Here is a 20,828-nt window from a genome sequence, read left to right as displayed (position 1 = left end):
GTTCTGATGTCAGTATGAGAGGGCTATGGTCCTGATGATAGTTAAAATTACATTGTTTTCTTTTCTCTTTGACACATCATTGTTTTTCTTCTTCTAATTGTGAGCTCTAGCCAAACTATTTTTGGCAGTCCAACAGTGTTTACCAAACTGTCCAGAAAGAACTGATGCCCAAACCAACACCATCCAAGGTTTCAGAGATGTTCTGGACTTATTTTCATATTTCTTGTTTTGTTTTTTTTGTTCTTTTTTTTTGTGCCATTTTTATTTTCACCACTGTTTTGATTCTGCAGAATTTTTGTGTTTAACACCTAACAAAAATTGTGAACAGGCACCCCTTGAACTGCTGGGTTTCCCCCATCAGGTACACTTGTAGCTTCATTTTTCACATTGTTTTATGTTGTTGTTGTTTTTTTCACTGGCAAGCTATTTTCAACATTGGCACATTTTTTGGCACATCTTTTTTTTTAGATTTGTTGTTTTACAAAGTATTAGTATTATTGAAAGTAGCATTCTTACCAAATGCATTTGATGTCTTTCGATACCCTGTTGTTGAATACTGTAAATGCAGAAATGTTCGCGGTGGATTAATGTTCGCGGTTTTCGCGGTGACCACTTCACCGCGAATTTAAAACCACTGCAAACATTTTTCTATTATGATATTAGATTGCAGTCTATGGTGTTACCACGAACTTAAATCCATCGCGAGAAGTCCTTTTTCCCGCTGCCGCGAAATTAAATCCCCGCGTACTTACATACATTTACAGTAGTAGTGTCAGTATTTGATTATACTGCTGCTGGGGTCCCTGACACGAAAAGGCAGCAGTCGGATAGCCTTTGAGTGCATTTTAATGAATCACACACAATATGTTAGCATAAACTGTATCTTCCTCATTTAGCATAAAAATTCCACATATTAAGATAAGAGCTACAGCTTTACAGGATAGAGACTGTTGAGTTACTGCTGCGTGCTTATTGCTCTGTTGTTGTTTAAACAGGAGGAGGATGCTGAAAAGGAGAGAGAAAAAGAGCGCCAGAGGAGAGCAGAGGAAAGTCTGAAGGAGAGACAAAGAGAAGTGCAGAAGGAGAGATCAGAGCTGATCAGAGAAGTAGACAGAGAGAGAGAACAGCACAAGAGAGACGAGGCAACCCAGCACTTCAAGGCACTGCTGGCAGATATGGTAGGTGGTTGTCTGGTTTAGCCTGTAGTCCAGACAGGATGGCTTGGAGAAATTATCAATATTGAGGATAACATGCTTTGACTTGACTTGACTTGACTTGACAAAGTACAACAGTTCCTGATTACATTCAACCATAATAAGTATTATCCAAAGGCCATGGATGCAAAATGTGCATGTTGGTGAATATAAAACATTACAAGTCATGCTTCCAGTTCTTGATTCCGTGAAGACACATTGAACACAGCAGCCAGTTAAGTACCTGGCACCATAGCTTGCAAGCAAATAGTGCAAAGTCAGTGTGTTGAAATAGAATTGTAATTTCAGAACCTGGTACTACAGCTTGTAGAAACATTAATCATTGTGTTTAAGGTACAGTTGCTTATACAATGTGCTATTTGCTTTGTTTGCCTCTCAAAAGAACATTAAATCTTATAGCTGATATTTTCACAATCACTGACATAAAGCATCTTCACTGTGCTTCCCCCAGGTGAGGAATGCAGACGCCAACTGGCGGGAGACCCGGCGGCAGCTGCGGAAGGACCACCGCTGGGAGCTGGCCAACCTCCTGGACAGGGACGAGAAGGAGAAGCTCTTCAACGAGCACATCGACATGCTGACCAAGAAGAAGAGGGAACAGTTCAAGCAGCTGCTGGACGAGACGTCTGAGGTACACGTGCGAGACCAGCAGGTGCTGTGTCCAGCAGACTCCAACCCTACTGATAGTGACTATACTGCAGAGGAGATGTTTCCGTTGCGTACATGTAGTACACAGGAATGCAACAGTGATACAACCTGTATTGGTTTTAATTTTAGTCAGGAGGGGCAGTCTTCATGACCATCTGGGGACAGAAATTTCACCTCGTCTGAATTTTGTGACACGAAACTGATGAAAATATATTTTTATAAGCTTACAATGACATTTTACAATGAAAATCAACAACATTGGCTCCCTAACAGGTACAGAACAAGATTTAGGGACAGCCATGCAGTCAGGACTCCACAAACAGCATACTATTTTTGGTGCACCAGTTAAAACTGAAGACAATTTTGACATTTTGCTCTTTCTTCCAGATCACTCTGATGTCCTCATGGAAGGAAGTTAGGAAAATCATCAAAGACGACCCTAGGTTTTCCAAGTTCTCGTCCAGTGATAGGGTATGTCTAGAAATGTGATTGTACTTGTACTTTTAATTACAGTTCATGACACACAGTACTCATGGTGAAATGTGCTTATCACTTGCACTGTAGCTTTAGTACTGACATTGCTAAAAGAGGATCATTTCTGAGTGGCATTTTTCCAATTAAGTTTGAAATGATAATCCTAAGATAGACGATCTTAGATCATTGCAGGACTCATTTCCATTTATGATTCCTGTTATGTGACTTTAAGAGATCTGGATACTAATTCAGTCAATCAGGTAACTTACATAGATTTTAAGTAGCTAATCTTCCTTTGCATACAAACTACATATATGTTACTACAGCTGGTATTTACAGACTGGTTATAATCAAATTGACTAATTTGTATACATAAGAAACTCCTACCAAAATGTGGAATAACTAGCAGATTGTATGCAAACTGATCCATGTAAATACATGAATGTCTTTTTCATGGCATTTGTGTTTGGTTTCATGATTCAACAGTCACCTGGCATGGCATGTCCTGTAACTGTGCTGGTGTGTCACAGGAGAAACAAACCTGCTGATGGTAGAAATATGTTCACTAAACCTGTAGACTTAACCTCTGTTTGTTGCAGCTTTTGTTTACATATTGTTGTTGCTTCAGAAACGGGAGAGGGAGTTCAACGACTACATCCGAGACAAGTTTGTTGCTGCCAAGGCTGACTTCAGGACACTTCTGAAAGAGACCAAATTCATCACGTACAAGTGAGTGTTCAGGGCTGCCTGTAGAGCCTATTCATCATCATCATCGTCGTGCTGCTCGCCCAGACAAAGCCCACTCTGCTTTTATTCTCTGTCTGTCTGTCTTTCATAATGAGCCTATTGGCCTTTGATGATTTAGAAAATGATAATTTTGTCTGCCTGTTTCTCTTGAACCTTGATTTTATAAATCTGTCAGATTTTTCTGAAATGCTGTTTGATGGCTTTAAGCTTTAGTATGAATGCATGTCCCTGGAAGTTTATGTAGCAGGATCAGCTACTGAAGTAATTTCATGTCATTCTTCTAAGCAAGGATTTGCTTCAGTTGCAGTTTACCTCAGACTTGCTAGGAGGCACTCATGTTCTTCAAAAGAACCACGTGACTATAAAAAAAAATCCAACAATCCCCTGTTGCATTCCATGCCACCAATCAAAATCTATATTCAGGGTGATGTAAACATGGATGTCGTAATCTCATCCATGAATATTCCAGGTCATAACAACTCTTCCGGCACAGAAGACTGCTATGTCAAGTGTCTAAAAAGTCCCACTTTTATACAGCAGAATATTTCAATGTTTCGAACAATGCTGCCATGTTGTTTTCTGATTGTGTCAGGTTATACTAACAACTTTTGCACAGGCCTAAGATATGTACCAAAATCTTGTTTTTTGACCAAGTCTGAAAGATTTCTCTATCTTTTCCAATAAAAAGGCATTCTACAAGTCTTAGGTGGTCTTATTTTAACCTCCTTGGGTAGTCTAGAACACTGTATGGCATAGAAATGGACTCAGGGCGCATGCCTATGTTAGTGACCTTTTCCCTACACTTTCTTGCAGGTCTAAGAGATTGTTCGAGGATACCGACGGTCACCATCTTAAGGATGTGGAGAAACTCCTGGAGAAAGACAAACGTTACCTGGTGCTGGACTGTGTACCTGAGGAACGCAGGAAACTCCTGATGTCGTACATCGAAGACTTGGACCGGAGAGGTCCGCCTCCACCCCCAACAGCATCAGAACCCACCAGAAGAACAGTCAAATAGTCATTCTCAATCCACGGAAACAATAGTAGTTAGTGGCTAACCTTAGAATGGTTACTGCATTTGTTCCTTAGTCATTTGAACAGATGAGGTGCAACAGTGAACCTCTTGTAAGGTGCTCTCTGGTATTACATTATTAATTTCTTATATTTTACCATAGCAAAGTGATAAGTGGTAGTACAGACTGTGTACATTAAACAAGCTGCAAAATCATGAGCCTTTGTCCAGTCTAAGTCAATGTTGCAAGTTTCAGTCATGAGACAGAATGACAAGTTACTACAATGTATTTTACCTGAATATTTTCCTCTTCATTCTGTTTTGCTTGCCCCAAGTCTCACTAGACTTTGCAGTGTATTGATACATTCTGGCTAAGTTTACACTGTAAGATAAAGTTCATTGATGTATTGACGAAATGGGTTAAGAGGAACACGGTAAAAAAGGGAAGGTCTGAACGTTGGTACAGGTCAGTTTCTTGCTTTTTATGGTCAGATGTGATAAACATATTCTTGTCTAAATAGTATATGCAATCACACATCTCTTCAGTAGTCTTTAACAATACGAGTTACATGTAATTAAGGATAGGAATAAATGTTATTATGAGACAGCCAACCCTGGAACCTAGGACTCTGCTGGGAGTAGACCAACTCTATAGCAACCCATGTAAACAACTTGGAAGTCTTGCACCTGTGTATAATTCTGTACAGTACAGTTGTACTCAAGTCCTATAGTGTACAGGCAAGACTTCTCACGAGATGATTTTATACCAGACATTGTAGGAAAGGAAAGTTTCCTGGAGATTCATGTAAGAAGTTGGAAGCAATAAAGGGGTTACTTTTCTTATATTTTTTGTTTTGCCTGGTTGGTATGGGTTGTTGTTGTTTTTCTCACTCAAATGCTACTACATGCACACAGTTTCAGCTGTGTCAGAACAGCAGTGTTTACTTATACATACATGTAGGAAGTGAATGTGATGGATGACACTCAATGCAAACTCAAAACAAAAATGCAGAAAAGGGCCTAAATTTTCAAAATAGAGAACATAAACTTTTTAGCAAGAGCTGACATTTAAGTGTCAAAATATGGCACTGACATCACTGCTAGTAAGTCTGTTATTCCTGCATTCAAGTGCAGAAAGGGACACCGGTACTGCAGCCTACTATCCTACAAATACACTCAAGGTCTATAGCTAGTGATACTTCTACAACTTCACTCATGGCTACCTCTTTAATGTCACTTCTTCAAGTGCATTGAAGGCTACCGCCCAAGATATTTTGCATTTTTTTAATCTTGTGAAGTTGACCATTGCAAAAGGAGAACTAATTTTTTCTCCATTTTTTAATCAGGTGGATTTCATTGCACATACAGATGTCATCCATCAAATTTACTTGCTGTGGCCTTATCCATAGAGTGTTGGGAATAAGGTTAACCAGGTTTGAACACAAGTGAAACAGCCCCCAGGACTGAATGGGTCAAGAAATAGCTAGCTTCTTTGAGAAGCTATCAAATTTTTACAGTACTGTTTAGTGAAGTCCAGATATGTAGTAGTGTCTGATACAGGAATCAGCCCAAACAGTATGTACAGTAAAAGAAATAGTCTGATTTTATTGGCCTTTTCAATTGAACAATTATAAGCCAGGCATTGTCCCGTGCTACAGTGAGAAGAGCGCACTTAACAAAAAGTAAATCAGCTGCTGTACTAAAATGAGTCAAACCTTTCACTACTTTAACCTTAAAACACTCTGAAGTAGAAGTTTGGGCACCAATTCGCTTGGTTATGCCAGGAGGTTAATAGAGGAATTCAGACTCATAAATGGGTGGTGCACCTTTTATTGGGGAGGACTGCCATAGACATAGTTGTCTTTCTTTGACACTTAAGAAGGGATTCAAGGAGGGTGTAGGACTTCAGGATGATTAATTTTGCTCTGTCATGCTGGACAGGGACTCTGGTAGACCCTGGTGTTCCAGCACAGGATTAACTGCATGTTTATGCCTTCCACTATCATAACGTCTGCTTACATTTCAATATGCTAAAACTTGTCAATAAGTGATTGAGGTACCAGTCTGAGGTATGTACTGACTACAGTATCCCTGTAGTGGCAGGTATTTGAATGTTTAATGTTCTCTACAGAGAAGTTTCCAGGCTCCCTGAGTTTCAAGTGCCTGTTACATGTTTTGTATAGTATTTCTGTCAATATATACACATTTCTGTATGTGCAGTCAGAAATTAATATTCATGGCCTGAGACATTAGGTATATCAAACACCCAAAATGACATAAGATTGTATATTTGTATCACATGTACTTTCTGATTAGTTTCAAACAGTATAGAAGAGTGAACCTGCCATATTGTTATCTGTTTATAAAAATTCCTACCCAAAATTTGCAGGAACTGTGACAATGTAGGGTCATCTGCAAAAGATGCCAGATGAAGAGAGATCGCGTGGTGTTGAGCTATCAAAATTACAAAATGATCAGTTGTTTCAAGCACCGCTAGGGGGCATTATTTGGTGTTGGAGTCTTTGGTACCGGATGCGGACTGTTTGGCAGTGTTGGGTCGCTTACACAGCCGGTAATACGTGTGCCCGGATGACTTGTGGCTGTACTCAACGTTGCTGTCTGAAACACGAGAGGGGAAAAATGTGTAAAACTTGTTAAGAGTCGCAAGGCGGCGCTGCTGTCTGGTGATTTTCCTACATTTGAATAGGATGCCCCGTGATGGTACATAAGCTAGGCACAATCATGTGCATGCCCTCAGTTTGCAATCTTACGACAATCGTTGAACGAATGAGACCGGACCCTTATATTAGCGGCGAACAACAAGTTACTATGACGGTAGCCTCTACCGGGCTCCATAGCTCGCTGGAATAATAGGAAATTGGCCAAATAAGACAGAAAACACGCCAGAGGAGTTAGATGGCCGAGGAGTACGACCCTAGATTATTTTCCAGCGACCTGTGGAGCCTGGTAGAGGCTACTGCTGTATATGATTTCCATTTTTTGTCTCAACAAAGTTTTTTTTTTTCTGAACTCACCAGGCGCCGTCGCCACAGCTGAACTCTTTGACCCCTGCCTCACCGCCTCGTTCGCCACCGCCCGCAGGGACAGCTTCATGGCCGGGCAGCTTTGGGGACGGGCCGGGACGGTAAAACACTCCCGGTACGTTGTGGATGCCTGTAACATCGACGAATTATTGCTGAGGGGGTTACCATTGAACTTTGCCGGGTGATTCGCAATTGCTAGCCTACACATCGACACTGTGATGGTCAAAATCTTGTAGGCGAAGTTTAGCAATGCTGTTATTCAGAACCAAGGACAGGAGGGGCAGGGACGGTAAAACACTCCCGGCATGTTGTGGATACCTGTAACAACGACAAATTATCGCTGAGGAGGTTCCTATTGATCTTTGCCGAGCGATTCTCAACACAACGATACTAAGGCGTTCAACATTTAGTGGACGAAACATAGTATTGCTGTTATTCAGCACCAAGGACAGGCCGGGACGGTAAAACATTCCCGGTACGTTATGGACGTCTGTACCAAGTTAAGTCTAACGTATATATCGGGCAGGTTGCCATTCAACTTTGCCAGGCGATTCGCAACACATTGACACTGAGGCGGTCTGCATCTGGAAGGCGACATCAAGTGATGTTGTTATTCAGCACCAAGGACAGGACAGCAAGTCGGCTTTTGTGCGATACTAGCTAGTAAACGGTATCTAGATTTTCTAGTGTTGATGATACGAGGTAGACGTTTTACCGCCATGAGCTACTATTTACCCATACAACGAATATCTGTAGGAGGCTGTGTTGGTATGCTGTACTCACCTCCATAGCAGGTCGGCCCTCCTCGTACGGCCCCTTGTAGGCGGGGCGGCATGATCGGGCAGGCGATACCATCTCTCCGGTAAACCTCGTCTGAACCAGAGGGATCAAAGTACAATGTCTTAGATCTTAACACATGGCACGGGGAAAGCTATGCAGAACAGGAGCTTCTGGGTTGCCAAGATGGTTTGGGTGGCTGAGGAAGTCGAGAAACGTTACATGAAAAGCTGTGACCAAGTCATACGATGTGACAGCACTGGCTGTTTGGGTGTTAAGAATATCTCACCTGATAGGTTGACTGCGCTATGAACTTCTCGGAAGGCGGGGAGTAGATGTCACTCTTCTTGTAGGACTTGACGGGCTGGGTGTTGTTCCAGGGAACGTACGTGCTGCGGGTGGTGCTCTGGCCCTGCAAAACGGGTGGGGTTTGTGACTTAAGTTATCATAGTAAAAAAATAATGACAACGACAAAGTCGGCTTGGACAAGGACGTGATAGGTGTATCATGGTGGACATTTCCGTTATTCTTGACTTTCTGAGAGGTTGTGACGTTCAAGGCGATAATGGCACCATCAGAGTACGTGTTTTTCCTGGGGATTTTAGTTGAAGGAGATTGGAGGTACTATTGTAACACACCTGGAAGGGAACTTTTTTGTCCGACTTGTCCGCACGCTTGCTGACGGGACGGAAGGGTTTGGGGCGGTCTCCAACCTTCGCTGGCTGCACGAAGTCTTCGCGGTAAGACGTGGTACACCTGGGTGTGACAAAACACATAGCGTACCTGCAAAGCTCATTTTTCGATGATTAACACAGCGGAGGTGACCTCGCCTTTTAGGCACTGCCACTGTTTTGTCCTCAACTAAGAGCCTGGTCGTTTCGAATGGTCACAATTACAAACTGAGTACATTCTTGTGTAGGTCGTGCATGTATGGTACAAAATTCAATTGTCACCAAAAAGGCTATCTAGATCTTAAAACCTTGTTGGTGATTGGTTCTGCTGGAAAAGTTTACGACATAAAATCGCACCTCAACCTACGACGAAGTGATAGAACTCGATGAGCCTAGACTCGGAGAGACGGACAATGATAATACTGGTACCTAAAGACGTCTGCTGGTGACGTGTACATGCCCCGGGAGGCCCAGGGCCACTTCTCCTTCTTGGGCAGCGGCCAGGGTTTGAAGGCCATGGACTGCGTGGTGACATCACGGAACTTGGCCTGAGGAGACTTGTATTCCTGCGGCGGTTTGAAGCTCGGCGGCCGGTGAGGGCCCGCGGAATGGACCGGGAACTCAGCCTTCATCATCGACACACCTTCAAACGGCTTGTTGTTGGGCGTGTACTCAATCTGTCGTGACGCATCATACAGATGGTGAGACGACTACACGACGTTACGTTACACTAGGATACTGCTAAGTGTCATAGTTTACAACAGGGAATGGCAATGATAGGTCTTCAGCTATACACTATATCCTTTTAGAAATAACGAAGTCGTTCTAGTATGTGTCATGGAACATAGAAGTGAACGTTCTAAAGTTCGAGTGACCTGACTTCACCTGTGCCCCATGTCAAATTCATAATTAGAAATTAAAGCTGACTTGACTTCAAATCGGAACACAGACGACATCTTCCATAACTTCTTCTGGAATCTTTTCGATCAAGAATCTATAGTCTATCTATCCTAACCTTCTTCTTGACGGGCCTTGGTTGCGGCGGATGTGGCACGTAGTCGAGTTTGTTGACTGTGTCGTCCTCAAAAGGCTTGTCCGACTTGATGTACTCCTGGGGCGGCTTGGTGCTCTCGGGCGGCGCCACGTTCTCGTGTGCCGGGAAGTCCTCCTGGAGAACACACCAACAGACGGTGTGACACGCGCATTGACAGCGAGTACCGGCAAAATGTGAATGTGTTGCAGCTATTACGTCATGTTATGTCATTGGGATTGAAGAAAGTTCTTTGTCCTCCTCCCAACCAAGGGAAGCCGTAGCAGCTGTTACATCTATGTTCTAACGTTAGATCAACGAGAATGGTGATATATGGTGAAAGTGCACGTGTCCTGGGATATATGTCATGAGGAAGTGATGCTGTCGATATCAAGTGACGTACGATCACGTTTTCCAGCTGTTGCTAGCACCATTTCTAATCTAGTCTTATCATTTCGTTCTACAGTACGTTGGCCTGATTTCTGTACACAACCGAGAAGTATGACGCCAACCTATGAAGAAATGTATCGATCTGATGACAATTCATTGATCCAGAAGTGTTACAAGATACTTTCCAAGCACAGTTCGGCTTCAGCTGGTTTTTGACGTGTCTTATGCGTCTTTGACGGGTTTCTGTTTCGTCCCGTTTTCTTCATGTCCACTGATTTGGCCGGCGGACATTAAGAAAGCGGGACATGTACAAAATAAAAAGCCCGACAAAACGCTAAACACGTCAAAAACCTCTGCCGAACCTCTGCAGCCCGCTGACCTTCTTGTCAGTGAAGACTGTAGACGTCTACCGGAGGCAATGAAAATGTCTCAGTATTTGTTCGTAATGTTAAAAATGGTTTAAACAGCCTAAGATCAAACATTGATCACACTGAAGTTCACCTGCACCATAGGACCTAGAAGATCTGTAGGGGGAAACCGAGAGTAATCATAAGGTCTATACGACAAAATATTGTATTTTCTGTTACCCAGCCATCCCCAGCAGAAACATGTCGAGTGCCGACCCTGGCCTTTTTTTCTTTAGCCTATTTTTCTGGGCCTGGAAATTTGTTCAACAATCCAAGCAGATTCACTGGGGCCTAGACAGTAGCACTGAGGACAATTAGAGCCCTTTGGATACTGTATGACCCACGGTAAGTCTCCTTCGAGATTATCAACAACGTCCTCTTGCAGATTTAGAGCTTATTGCAAATGTTTGTTTACCGTGTAGCTGCTGGTGGTGACCTCTAGCTTGGCCCCCTCGTTAGTGCCCAGCTCCTCCTTGTGTTTGATAATCTTACACTTGGCCGCCTTCTGTTCCTCTCGCGAGAACTCCTGTGGTAAAACGGGAGAAGAACGAACAGTGGTAAGACACACAAACGTCATACAACCTGAGCGTCGTAATATGTCTATTCTGTGGAGTTTGGAACAAAATTATTTGACGATCTTCAAATCCCACCACCACCAGCCAGTTTGTGTCGGACTCTGCAAAAATATCAAGAAAATGTAGAGACCATCAAACGCACCACGGGCCAGACTTAAACATGCAGTCATCTGTGACGCATACAACCAAAATATTAATTTGTCGTCAGGGAAATACCAACAGATGAGCAGGTAGTCGGTTCAATGGGTAGATGTGTGGGGAAAGAAGTCAGGATTTTCTCACGGGGTTCTTGAAGCGTCACCCCAAACAATAGATTGGTTTGGAAAGTGTGGGTGTAAATATGTGTCATTGTGAAAATCATGCTTTGATTGTCTTTGATTTTCTTCTGCCAAGCCTCTTAGTATACGTAGTACTTCTCTTCATTTGAAACGTAGTAATTCGCTGACTCAGGTATTCTGGTACGTCTCTGCTGTGAAATCTCCCAACATTTGCAGACGATACTGTCGCCATGACCTGGTACTAGTAAACAGTACACGGTACCGTATGTTTAACTGACGCTAATCCATACGTCTCAGTTGACTAATTCACAATTCAGGTCAATCAAAGCTCCTGTAATGTTGGTGAAGGACACTATTATCAGTACCACTCTGAATATGCAGCTCAGTGGACTGATGCAACCTAAAACATTTTGCACGTATTTTGTGCTATCGATGTATGAATGATATGATAATAATGATAATTCAAATTATGCTTACATTCAAGGACATAAGGTACAAGCAAGTAGACTTTAAATCTCCGGGAAAAGGATGCAAAATTCTGACATTTTTTTTCACACATTTGTATCCAATCATAAAAAAGAAATATGTAATACAATTTTCCTTTCTAGTTTATCTTTATGCTTAAGCATTATAACTTTGTCTCACAAATGTCTAGATTATTCCTATTTTGTCCGACATACACTGATGTTATTCACCGCTACCAGAGGCAAATGATGAACTAGTAGGTGCATGCCGATATCGCCATGATTAAATGAAATCCGGCAGCGTGGACGAAATGAGAAGGGAAAATTTAGCGTCCATCCGTGTCAGAGTGATCCTCGGGGTAACGAATCATATCAGATGGGGTGAAGTAAGGGGTTTGCACTGCTACACATGTACTGTATTGTACGTCCCTAGCTTAATATCTTTACATTGCTACACGAAGATAGACTAATCATTTCAACTATGTCGTTCATTACATGTATCGTCCTACCTTTCACTTTCAAAATTTTTATGTTGGTAGTTTCGTCGAGAGAGAAGAAATACGTCGCTTTACCTCCAATCCTGTAGTAATTTGCTCTCCAGAGATCTAATGATAACACACAAAGGTCCTCTTTATAACATCATCTGCAGGTTTGTAGTTGTACCTTGTACGTCAGCTTGGTGACGGTGTCCTTGGAGAAGGGTGTCTGCTTGTCTCCGGCCGGCACGTTGAGCTGGGGTTTGGGCTTGAGGCAGTTGGGTGGCTCGGCGTACTTCCAGGCAAAGCACTTGGAGTAGGTGGTGCTGGTCTCCAGCGTCTCCTCCGGAGGGGTGTACACACGGGTCGGCTTCAGGGACGTCACCCGGGTCTGGGGCTAAACACGGAGTCATGAGTTAGTGTGGAATATTAGTAGTTCACAAAACGCACTGTTAACATAGATGTCTGAGGCTAAACACGAAGTGATGAGTTAGTGTGAAATATTGGTAGCTCACAAAATACACTGTGCATTGACATAGATGGTTGACCTCCTCGTCACATGGTAGGTCCCATAATCTAACCACGTTAGTTGTTTGTTCGGTCAGACAATTGGAACTATCATTCAGAGAATGACATAAAGACGGGAATTAGCTTACAACGGAGCAGAGATGAAAACACTTCGGTTTCAACTACTTTTTGAGTTCTGCATGATGCCAAAATTGGGTTTTAATGCAATTTCACGGTTGGTTACGTTTAGCACAGTTTTAGATAGATGGATAATGTCTTTCTTTATCCACATTACCACATTTTGCTACATCTCTCACACGCGCGCGTGTGCGCGCGCACCATCGCAATGTAAACTAGAGCTAGAGTACCACATATACAATGGACATAAAACCTCCGGACCTACAAGCAGAAAAGGCCGTAGTTTAGGTCTCCTGTACAACAGCACAGCAGTGTCGGCCATCTTGTCTCAGCGCGAAGTTGAACAGTTTTGGGGCAGAAAAGGTCAATGAGAAGTCCTTCTACACGCCTCTGTTCGGTTTTGTTAAGTGTTTTCCTCGGAACAAGGTGCTTAAGATAAGTGGTTGGAGCGGAGAAGCACTCCATATTCTTAATTCAGTGTACAACTCAAAAGGGTCGACATGCTACCTCCTTAGCCACTGGAACAAGTGCGCTACATCGTGTACGTACAGTAAAATAATCCGCAGTAACGAGTGATACTGGATTTCTACCTCTTGACGAGTGTGAAAGGGTCGAGCAGCTTTATCACATTGGTGGAAAATGGACGTATTGTCGAATATGAACCACCTGGTTAACTTGGTACTGCAGCAGAACATAGTTTTAGTTGTCCAGATTGTTTTGTTTTCAATTCGTTAATATCTAGGACTTCAGTGTTCGTGTCAACTTGGCGGGTTATCGATTTCTTCTAGAGTAGTGAAAGATTTGTACTGGTCATGATCAAGCGTGGAAAAAACGCAAATTCCACATTTAAAAAAAACACCCATCAGTTCTGATCGAAACAGTTCCATCAAGTACTTACATCGCGTAACCTTGGTTACTGCAGCTGATCATGACCATGATCACATGATTACATAGAGAAATGGTGTTAAAGACATTAATAACAGCAGCAGTACGATTCACCTGATATTACCTCTGGCCACCGGTGAGACACACGAGCTAACTTGATTTGTTTTGCTCTCACTATCGATCATACCTTTCTCAGGTATATTTACCTTGTGGGCGATATACAGGTCACGGTAGATGGTGGACAATTGCATAGGGTCCTTGGTGGCCACGGATTTGACCTCCGGCCGCAAACTCTTCAGCTTCCCCGTGGTCGGCCATGCTTTAAACTCCTGCAAGATGGCAGCGGGCAGAGTTTATACACACGGGGAAACAGCGCTGCTGCTCTCATTGATTTATTTCTGGTGTAATTCAGTTTCTGTGAGAATCGATCGGCCTGGTGTGGCCGGCGCCGCCCAGGGTCATGGAGCGATCAGGGAAGAGATACAGCAGCGGGGAGGTTATAGCGGGGTATTCTGGTTTGGTGGTACCACGACACTGCTACTGAAATAGGGACGTGCAACGGAGGCGGGGAGCTGATGGCAGAAATGATGTTATTGTGCAGTATACTGGTGCCGTATACGCAACTTAACTGTCGTCTTTGACAATATCTCAGATGGAAACATATTGATGGAAAACGAAACGTAACGTTGTAGATGATATTTTCACAGTGGCACAAATGTTGCATATTTTACTTTGTACTTCCAGTTCGGGCACTCGTTGATTTTGTTGCTCTTGACATTCCCATTTATCGGCGATATTCACTGAAAGAAGAAAACAGTGTCATACACTCGACTTACCTCCCTATACTCAGTACCGGTATCTCCCGCTGGTGGTCGCTTCTGGTCGGCCTGCATCCGCTGGAAGTGATCCGGCTGCTTCTGGTGCGGACAGTGGTGCCGACTGGGGGTACGGACCGGAGTTTAAGTCGTTTATACTCGTGGACAACATGTTAGATGAAAGCATGGTGGTGCTTCACCTCCAAAGTTTGTCTCTGTGCCTTTAAAAACTTTACGCCATCGGAAGCATCGTTGGTAATTGATAATACTTGAAAGAATGAGACTTTTACCTTCCACACATATGTAACCACAGGTTAGACAAAGTCAACAACATATAAGTCTTGCACACACTTTCAAGAAAACATTTCACTGACTTGGCAGCACACGATCGCCTAATACCGACAAGTTGGAACGTCGCGATTGTACCAAGGATACCCAAAACTTTTACCTCCTCTCCCCGTATATATTCGGCGTAGCTCTGTTTCTCAGTACAGTTACAAATTCTATTTCGCACAGCTGACTACTCACCCACAGTCACAGATCTGACAAATACACAGGGTTCCATCTTTAGTGGACGACACCATGACTGAGCTTCAATAGTTGGGGGAACAAAGTTCCCAGTGCGACTTACAGATTCGTGATCACTTCACGTCCATGTACATGTATGCTGGAGTTCGCCACGCACTGAGTGACGTTCTGTTGACATAACGACATATGTTGTTCTAGAACACGAACAAGGTGCAACAAATGATCGCCTACGTGCAATGTCTTACTTATTCTAGAATAGCACTATAAACATGCATCGGCGTAAACATATGCGGTAATATCATAACACATCATTTCATCTATCATTTTTAGTTCACAATGCATTAATCCTGTCCATTCTGATTTGAAAAGGAACTTTTATTCCTTGCACTTACTTGACGCTATAGTCACGAAAGTAACGTTACGTGGACGTTTATCATGCGGATATTTCGCAATTATTTACTTTCATTAGTCAGGACGAAAAGAACAAGAAGATCATTCTAACCATCATTTACACAAAAATATGATTATAACTTATCATTTACACAAAATCCGCTTGATATATTTATTGCAACGCATATATTATCAATTGTTTATATCAAAATTAGATATAGCTCGTATTTGAAATAACACCTTATAAATGGAACGTGTGCGCAGATCAATGTTTTGATTAATGGTCGTCACGGCGTCTAACGATGGCTTGAAGCTGATTTCCACTGGTTATACAAGAGAACATTTCACTACTTCAAGGTCTACGCTGGACAGTTCACTAGCTTTCAATACTAGTATATATTTTTCGGTTGTCGATAACAACATTGACTGCAGCAGTGTGTGAAGGACTTCTCAATGGACATCTCTAACGGCAACTGAATAACAACACGTCGTATGCCTGGGTGCATACTGTAAACCGTGGCAATGCATTGACTGGCCTGCGTACCATCCTTGTTAGGTTATGTAATTAGGTTATCTTCGCCATTTATCTAATTCGTAATGTGATATTATTTGAGTCCAGTGAGAGATGCAAGTGCATAACCATGATGGCATTTTGCCAAAGAAAGTTCTTATTGTTTGTGACAAGAAAAGCTCCAACGTCATATAATAGTAGAAGTTCATTTACCATTGAGAAGAATTCCCTTTTTGATTTGTTATCGGAAACATCACAAAGACCCAATAAAGCGCTTTGCGTCATTGCATAACATAAGCTCCAAGTCAAAACATTGATTTGTTACGTATTAATCATGCTGCCAGTTTTCTGTCTTTACGGTAGTGATTGTAACATATTTTTCAACAAGTGGTAAAGAGATCAGGTGGTCAAACTTTCATTAGATTGACAATCCTGCTTTTGATTATCATTTCACAACACTTTACTTTTGCACGAATCATATGGCAACAGACACAATTTGTTCTTTTCACGATTTGTATCTCATCAGTCCTCCAGCTTGTACACCTTGACGTAACATCTGTCCCTCTCGGTCAGGACGAGCTGGTTGTGCTCCTCCCGGAGCGCCAGGGTCTTGGGGCACATGAGCCCGTCGTCCTGCGTGAGGACGTAGCGGTGGAAGTTCCCGTCCGAGTGGAAGATCTTCACCATGTTGTGTCCGCTGTCGCACACCACGATGTCGTCCATGCTGTCTCCCGAGGCCAGGACGCATGCGCCGTACGGGTAGATGAAGTTGTTGGCGTCGTTGCCGCAGCCGCCGAACTTGCGGAGGAACTTGCCTTGGTAGTCATACACTTTGACGTAATGGTTTCCTCTGTAGAAATATAACGGGAGACATAGATTTAAGCGTGGTGAATTTAAAGCGAAGGAAAGCAGAGAGATATTCCCTGATCATTGAATCACTTTAACAAAAGACCGACATAAAGCATGACAGAACGAGAAGTTTGATAAGAATACAAAACATAATGCTGTGCTCTAAGATCATGTACAAAAGACCAATTCATGTTTGTGAACACTTCTGTGGGAATGAGGAACAGGAACCGACAGTAAAAAAATATCAGTGGAACTACATAAATGTAGCCTGACCTGTCACAGACGATAAGTTCGTCCCTACTGTTGACGGTGACGTAATGTGGCTTGTTGAAGGAGTATGCGTCATTCCCGTATTTACCGAACTGGTGAACAAGATCGCCCTCTGGCGAATGGATGGTCACCCTGTGCTGTAAGATAAAGAAATACAAGTACCCTTTAAAAACGAAAACGAAATAAATAATAGATATACTGGTATGTAATAAGGTCGAGAGAGGGGGGGTGAGAAAGGGAGAGACAAACAGACAGACAGAGAAAAAGAGAATTGAATATCACATATGGCGCTCTCTCCAGTTGAGACTGAAGGTCAGGTTTAGACAATCGGGTCAGGGAAGTTGGCAGTGTGGTATTTAGTTGTGCAAAGTTCATTTGGTACAAAGGGGGAAAAGCAAATTTACCTTTCTATTGACTAGCGCTGTTTTCATAGACCATAAAGAGATTTATGTTCACGGCTGTCAAATAACGTTATATTTCCAGACTCAGCTAAAACAGAGGATTTATTACCTTTCTGACATCCGTGAGAATGAAGCGCTCGTGTGAGTCCACGGCGATGCCATGCACGAACTCCAGCTTCCCGTCCGCGTCGAAGCGCCTGAGCTCCCGCCCCTCCGGGTCCATGATGACCACACACCCCTGGCCGTGCATGTTCCCGGTCATCGCTAGGTTTCCTGAAGATGGGGAGGATAATGCAAGTGTCAACCTAAATCCAAATGTTGCATTCTGTGGTGTAGATCTACTTATTGTACTATATTGTGTAAGTAATACCATTCACAACAGGCCCGTGCGTTTACGTTGTACATGTTGTACTTGTATTATTTACACAGACCAGAATCTTTGTTTGGGCTCCCGTTTATCGGATATAACGGGGACCCTATGATTTACCAGAAGCTTTGTTTGTAGGACAGGAAAAGTGTGTGCTTAGCAGGACGATCAACTAAGACATACATGTAATAAATATGCATTCACATAGGCTGCTCAGATTTCGTTTTACATACATGTTACATGTAATGTATGCCTCTGTAATCATTATAAAAAATGAAATGACTTCTGCTTACCCTCCCTAGTCCAGACGACATCACGCGGGAAGACGGGCAGCTTGACCCTGGACTTGAACTCTCCCTCCTGCCCGAACACTTGCATTGACTTCTGTATAGAGTCTAGAACGAGGATGTCCCCATCGCTTGTGAACAGAACCCCTTCCGGTGCCAGGAACTGCCCCTCCCCCTCTCCGTCATTGCCGAAGTCCAGCACGAGTCTTTTGGTGGTCTTGGCGTGCGTCATGGACTCCCTGCGCTCGGCATGGTCGTTTTCGTCGTCCGTACTTTTAGTCAGGCTGTCCAGCCTCATGACGTCAATGTCGTCCTTCCTCAGGATGGGTCTGTCCACGTCGTCCATCTCGTCCGCGCTGTTGGCGTCCGGCTCGGACAGGGAGGTGGTGTCGTCCTTCAGCCGCGTCTCCAGCTGCCCCATCTTCTGTAGCACATACTGCACGTCCGCGTCCTCTGTCACGAACAGGAGCTCCGACCCAACCAGACCCTCGATGATGTCGTCCCTCGGTTCGAGTTTCCCTACCTCCTCTAGGTTCTCAATCAGCCTGTTCTGGTACTGAATGACCTCCAGGTCGCTTCCATACCGCAACAGTTTCTCCGTGAAGTCACAGGTGCTGCGGAGCCGCAGTAAGTCCACCTTCAGCGAGTCTTTCTCAGCGTCGATGTCCAACTTTTCCCGCTCGTAAATAGTCTCAAGTTCGGACAGAAGAAACCTCTTTTGTTCTTCCCGGCGGAGATGTATCTTCTGGTGGTTTCGGCGATCTGCTCGGAAACCTCGGTCCTCTGCCGTGCCTTGTGCGTCTCTGATTCTGTCAACTTTCTGATGGAGGTCTCGTAGGACGGAATCTTCTTACTAGCGGTCTCCAGGAAACCTTTGACCTTGCTGAGGCTGCGCTCGCTCGCCGCTCGGTATTTCGGGGCTTCCGCGTCGAAGTTTTGATCGATTTCTTTCCTCCGTTCGTCAAGTTTACCTTTGTTCTTGACGAACAGTAACTCCGAGAGCGACACAACATGGTGACCTCGGGTGAACTTTGTCCGGGGGTGGGCGAAGGCGCAGTCGGGACACAGGTTGTCCCCGCACTCGATACAGTGGGACACCGACAACACCTCCCCGCTCTCATCGTCCCCGCACACCGAGCACGGCACCTCCCTGTCTCTGGTGTCCGCGTCATTAGCAGACAGAGTCTTGCACAAACTCGCCACAAATCCGTTATCTTCAAATCCAGCTACACCCAAGTCCGGGATGGTGTGGTTCACTCGGCACACGGGACACTCCACTATGTCCACGTCCACAGACGCAAATCTTTCCAAACAATCCTCACAGAAAGTATGCAGACACGGCAACAACTTGGGGTTACAGTAGATCTCTGAGCACAGCTTACAGACCAGAAAGTTGTCCTTAGTGTCCCAGACGTGGAAAGACTCCGGGGACGTGGTCCCGTTAGCCGCCATCATGATCAACTAGTGGTCTCAGGTGTCGTCATGTGATTGTTACAGGTGGGTAAGGGGTCACAGCGGACAAACTTGTTTGCTAAGGGGAGGAATGTTCCCATAACAGCATGTTTAACGGTTGTGTAAAATGAGTGTACATTGCACCGCGTTAGCTCTGTTTGGCAATGTTTTAACTTCCTGCAGTTTGGTTCACTATGTTCTGGGCAGGCATTGTTAAGTGTGAAAGGGAAATGGCAGCTATTTTGTTTGAGAGCTTGTGCAGAAAAGTCCCGAAATAGTGACGGTCATTCCTGTCGCGAGCAGGATCACACAGCATGTAGTGTTTGCCTACGGGAAGGATTTCGTTCGAGTGAACGGTCACACATGATCAAGATACGAGATAGTGACATAGTCAGGACAGAGAAAAGCATGCAACATATCAATCTTCTGGATGGCAATCGCCAAGAGACAAAAACTTAGTAAAATCATGTCTTGCATTTGCATTTCATAGAAAGATCTGATTTCGAAGCATGCAAGTTTATATATCCCATTTTTTGTCCTGAAAATCATACGCAACATTTTGTCGGTGCTTTTTAGCCTTTTTCTGGCCTGCCTATTTTCATTAACACCCTACCCATAAATTAGATTCCATTTCCATTACCAGCACATTAGGACGAACCAGGTTCACCAAACAAGCCATGATCTGATTACGCTACATCGAACTTCGTGCAATGTGAGCAAAGTCTAGACACCTCCGCCATAAAACATTAGAATGGTGGCACGTACGCATTCTGACTCTTACTGTTATGTACATGTATAACCTTAACAAAAAACGTTGCTGAAGTAGGCATGCAATATGTTGTATCTCACTGTTATGACCATGACAACTTTTCGACATACCATATAGCATTATACGCTGATGAGACGCTGCATCATGCAATTTTCGGAATAAAATATTGTCACAGGACATAATCGTTAACGATGAAAAACGTTGAGTAAGAAATACCTGTGCACGGGAGTCCGGACATGTTATGATTCTGTATCATCGTGCATGGCACACCTACATAATACCCATAGACACGCAGTCCTACTGCGCCGTGATGGTCGCTAATAATAAATCCGCATCGATATCTACCGTACACACTGCAGCTCCCCCCTCCCAATGCTATGGTCACGTACCGAGGATATCAAATTACCAAGTCCATACGCAGCCTCGTCGTGACTTAGCAATTGGAAGAAAAA

General features: G+C 43.6%; 4 protein-coding genes across 9 annotated transcripts in view; 1 reads left to right on the top strand and 3 right to left on the bottom strand.

Annotated features, from left to right (window-relative positions):
• Window positions 1-4,940, top strand: part of LOC118414553 (transcription elongation regulator 1-like) — a 50,390-nt gene extending 45,450 nt beyond the window's left edge. For 4 of the 6 annotated variants that reach the window (XM_035818660.1, XM_035818661.1, XM_035818665.1 and 1 more), the window contains 5 exons: window positions 996-1,178; window positions 1,666-1,866; window positions 2,250-2,333; window positions 2,965-3,065; window positions 3,897-4,940. In XM_035818660.1, coding sequence (XP_035674553.1) covers window positions 996-1,178; window positions 1,666-1,866; window positions 2,250-2,333; window positions 2,965-3,065; window positions 3,897-4,101 — 774 coding nt within the window. In that variant the 3' untranslated portion in view covers window positions 4,102-4,940. The remainder of the gene's footprint in view (window positions 1-995; window positions 1,179-1,665; window positions 1,867-2,249; window positions 2,334-2,964; window positions 3,066-3,896) is intronic. The other 2 variants (XM_035818663.1, XM_035818666.1) reach the window with 1 other exon arrangement.
• Window positions 4,941-6,165: 1,225 nt separating this feature from the next.
• Window positions 6,166-15,276, bottom strand: LOC118414555 (stabilizer of axonemal microtubules 2-like). Its single transcript, XM_035818668.1, has 12 exons — window positions 15,081-15,276; window positions 14,574-14,676; window positions 13,944-14,066; window positions 12,395-12,604; window positions 10,830-10,940; window positions 9,603-9,755; window positions 9,017-9,264; window positions 8,555-8,672; window positions 8,206-8,328; window positions 7,923-8,012; window positions 7,131-7,269; window positions 6,166-6,714 (listed from the first exon to the last, which is right to left on the bottom strand). Exons 1-12 carry the CDS (start codon window positions 15,134-15,136, stop codon window positions 6,599-6,601), a joined length of 1,590 nt encoding a protein of 529 aa, XP_035674561.1. The 5' UTR covers window positions 15,137-15,276; the 3' UTR covers window positions 6,166-6,598.
• A 341-nt stretch (window positions 15,277-15,617) lies between these two features.
• LOC118414556 (tripartite motif-containing protein 2-like) lies at window positions 15,618-18,787 on the bottom strand. The gene is made up of 4 exons (XM_035818669.1): window positions 18,162-18,787; window positions 17,611-17,774; window positions 17,104-17,237; window positions 15,618-16,831 (listed from the first exon to the last, which is right to left on the bottom strand). Exons 1-4 carry the CDS (start codon window positions 18,574-18,576, stop codon window positions 16,504-16,506), a joined length of 1,041 nt encoding a protein of 346 aa, XP_035674562.1. The 5' UTR covers window positions 18,577-18,787; the 3' UTR covers window positions 15,618-16,503.
• Window positions 18,762-20,719, bottom strand: LOC118414557 (tripartite motif-containing protein 2-like). Its single transcript, XM_035818670.1, has one exon. It carries the CDS (start codon window positions 19,608-19,610, stop codon window positions 18,795-18,797), a length of 816 nt encoding a protein of 271 aa, XP_035674563.1. The 5' UTR covers window positions 19,611-20,719; the 3' UTR covers window positions 18,762-18,794.
• Window positions 20,720-20,828: the final 109 nt, after the last annotated feature.

This window comes from Branchiostoma floridae, chromosome 4 (assembly GCF_000003815.2).
Source record: "Branchiostoma floridae strain S238N-H82 chromosome 4, Bfl_VNyyK, whole genome shotgun sequence".
Classification (NCBI taxonomy): domain Eukaryota; kingdom Metazoa; phylum Chordata; class Leptocardii; order Amphioxiformes; family Branchiostomatidae; genus Branchiostoma; species Branchiostoma floridae.
Note: the sequence above shows the minus strand (reverse complement) of the source record. Positions and strands in the feature narration are given on the sequence as shown.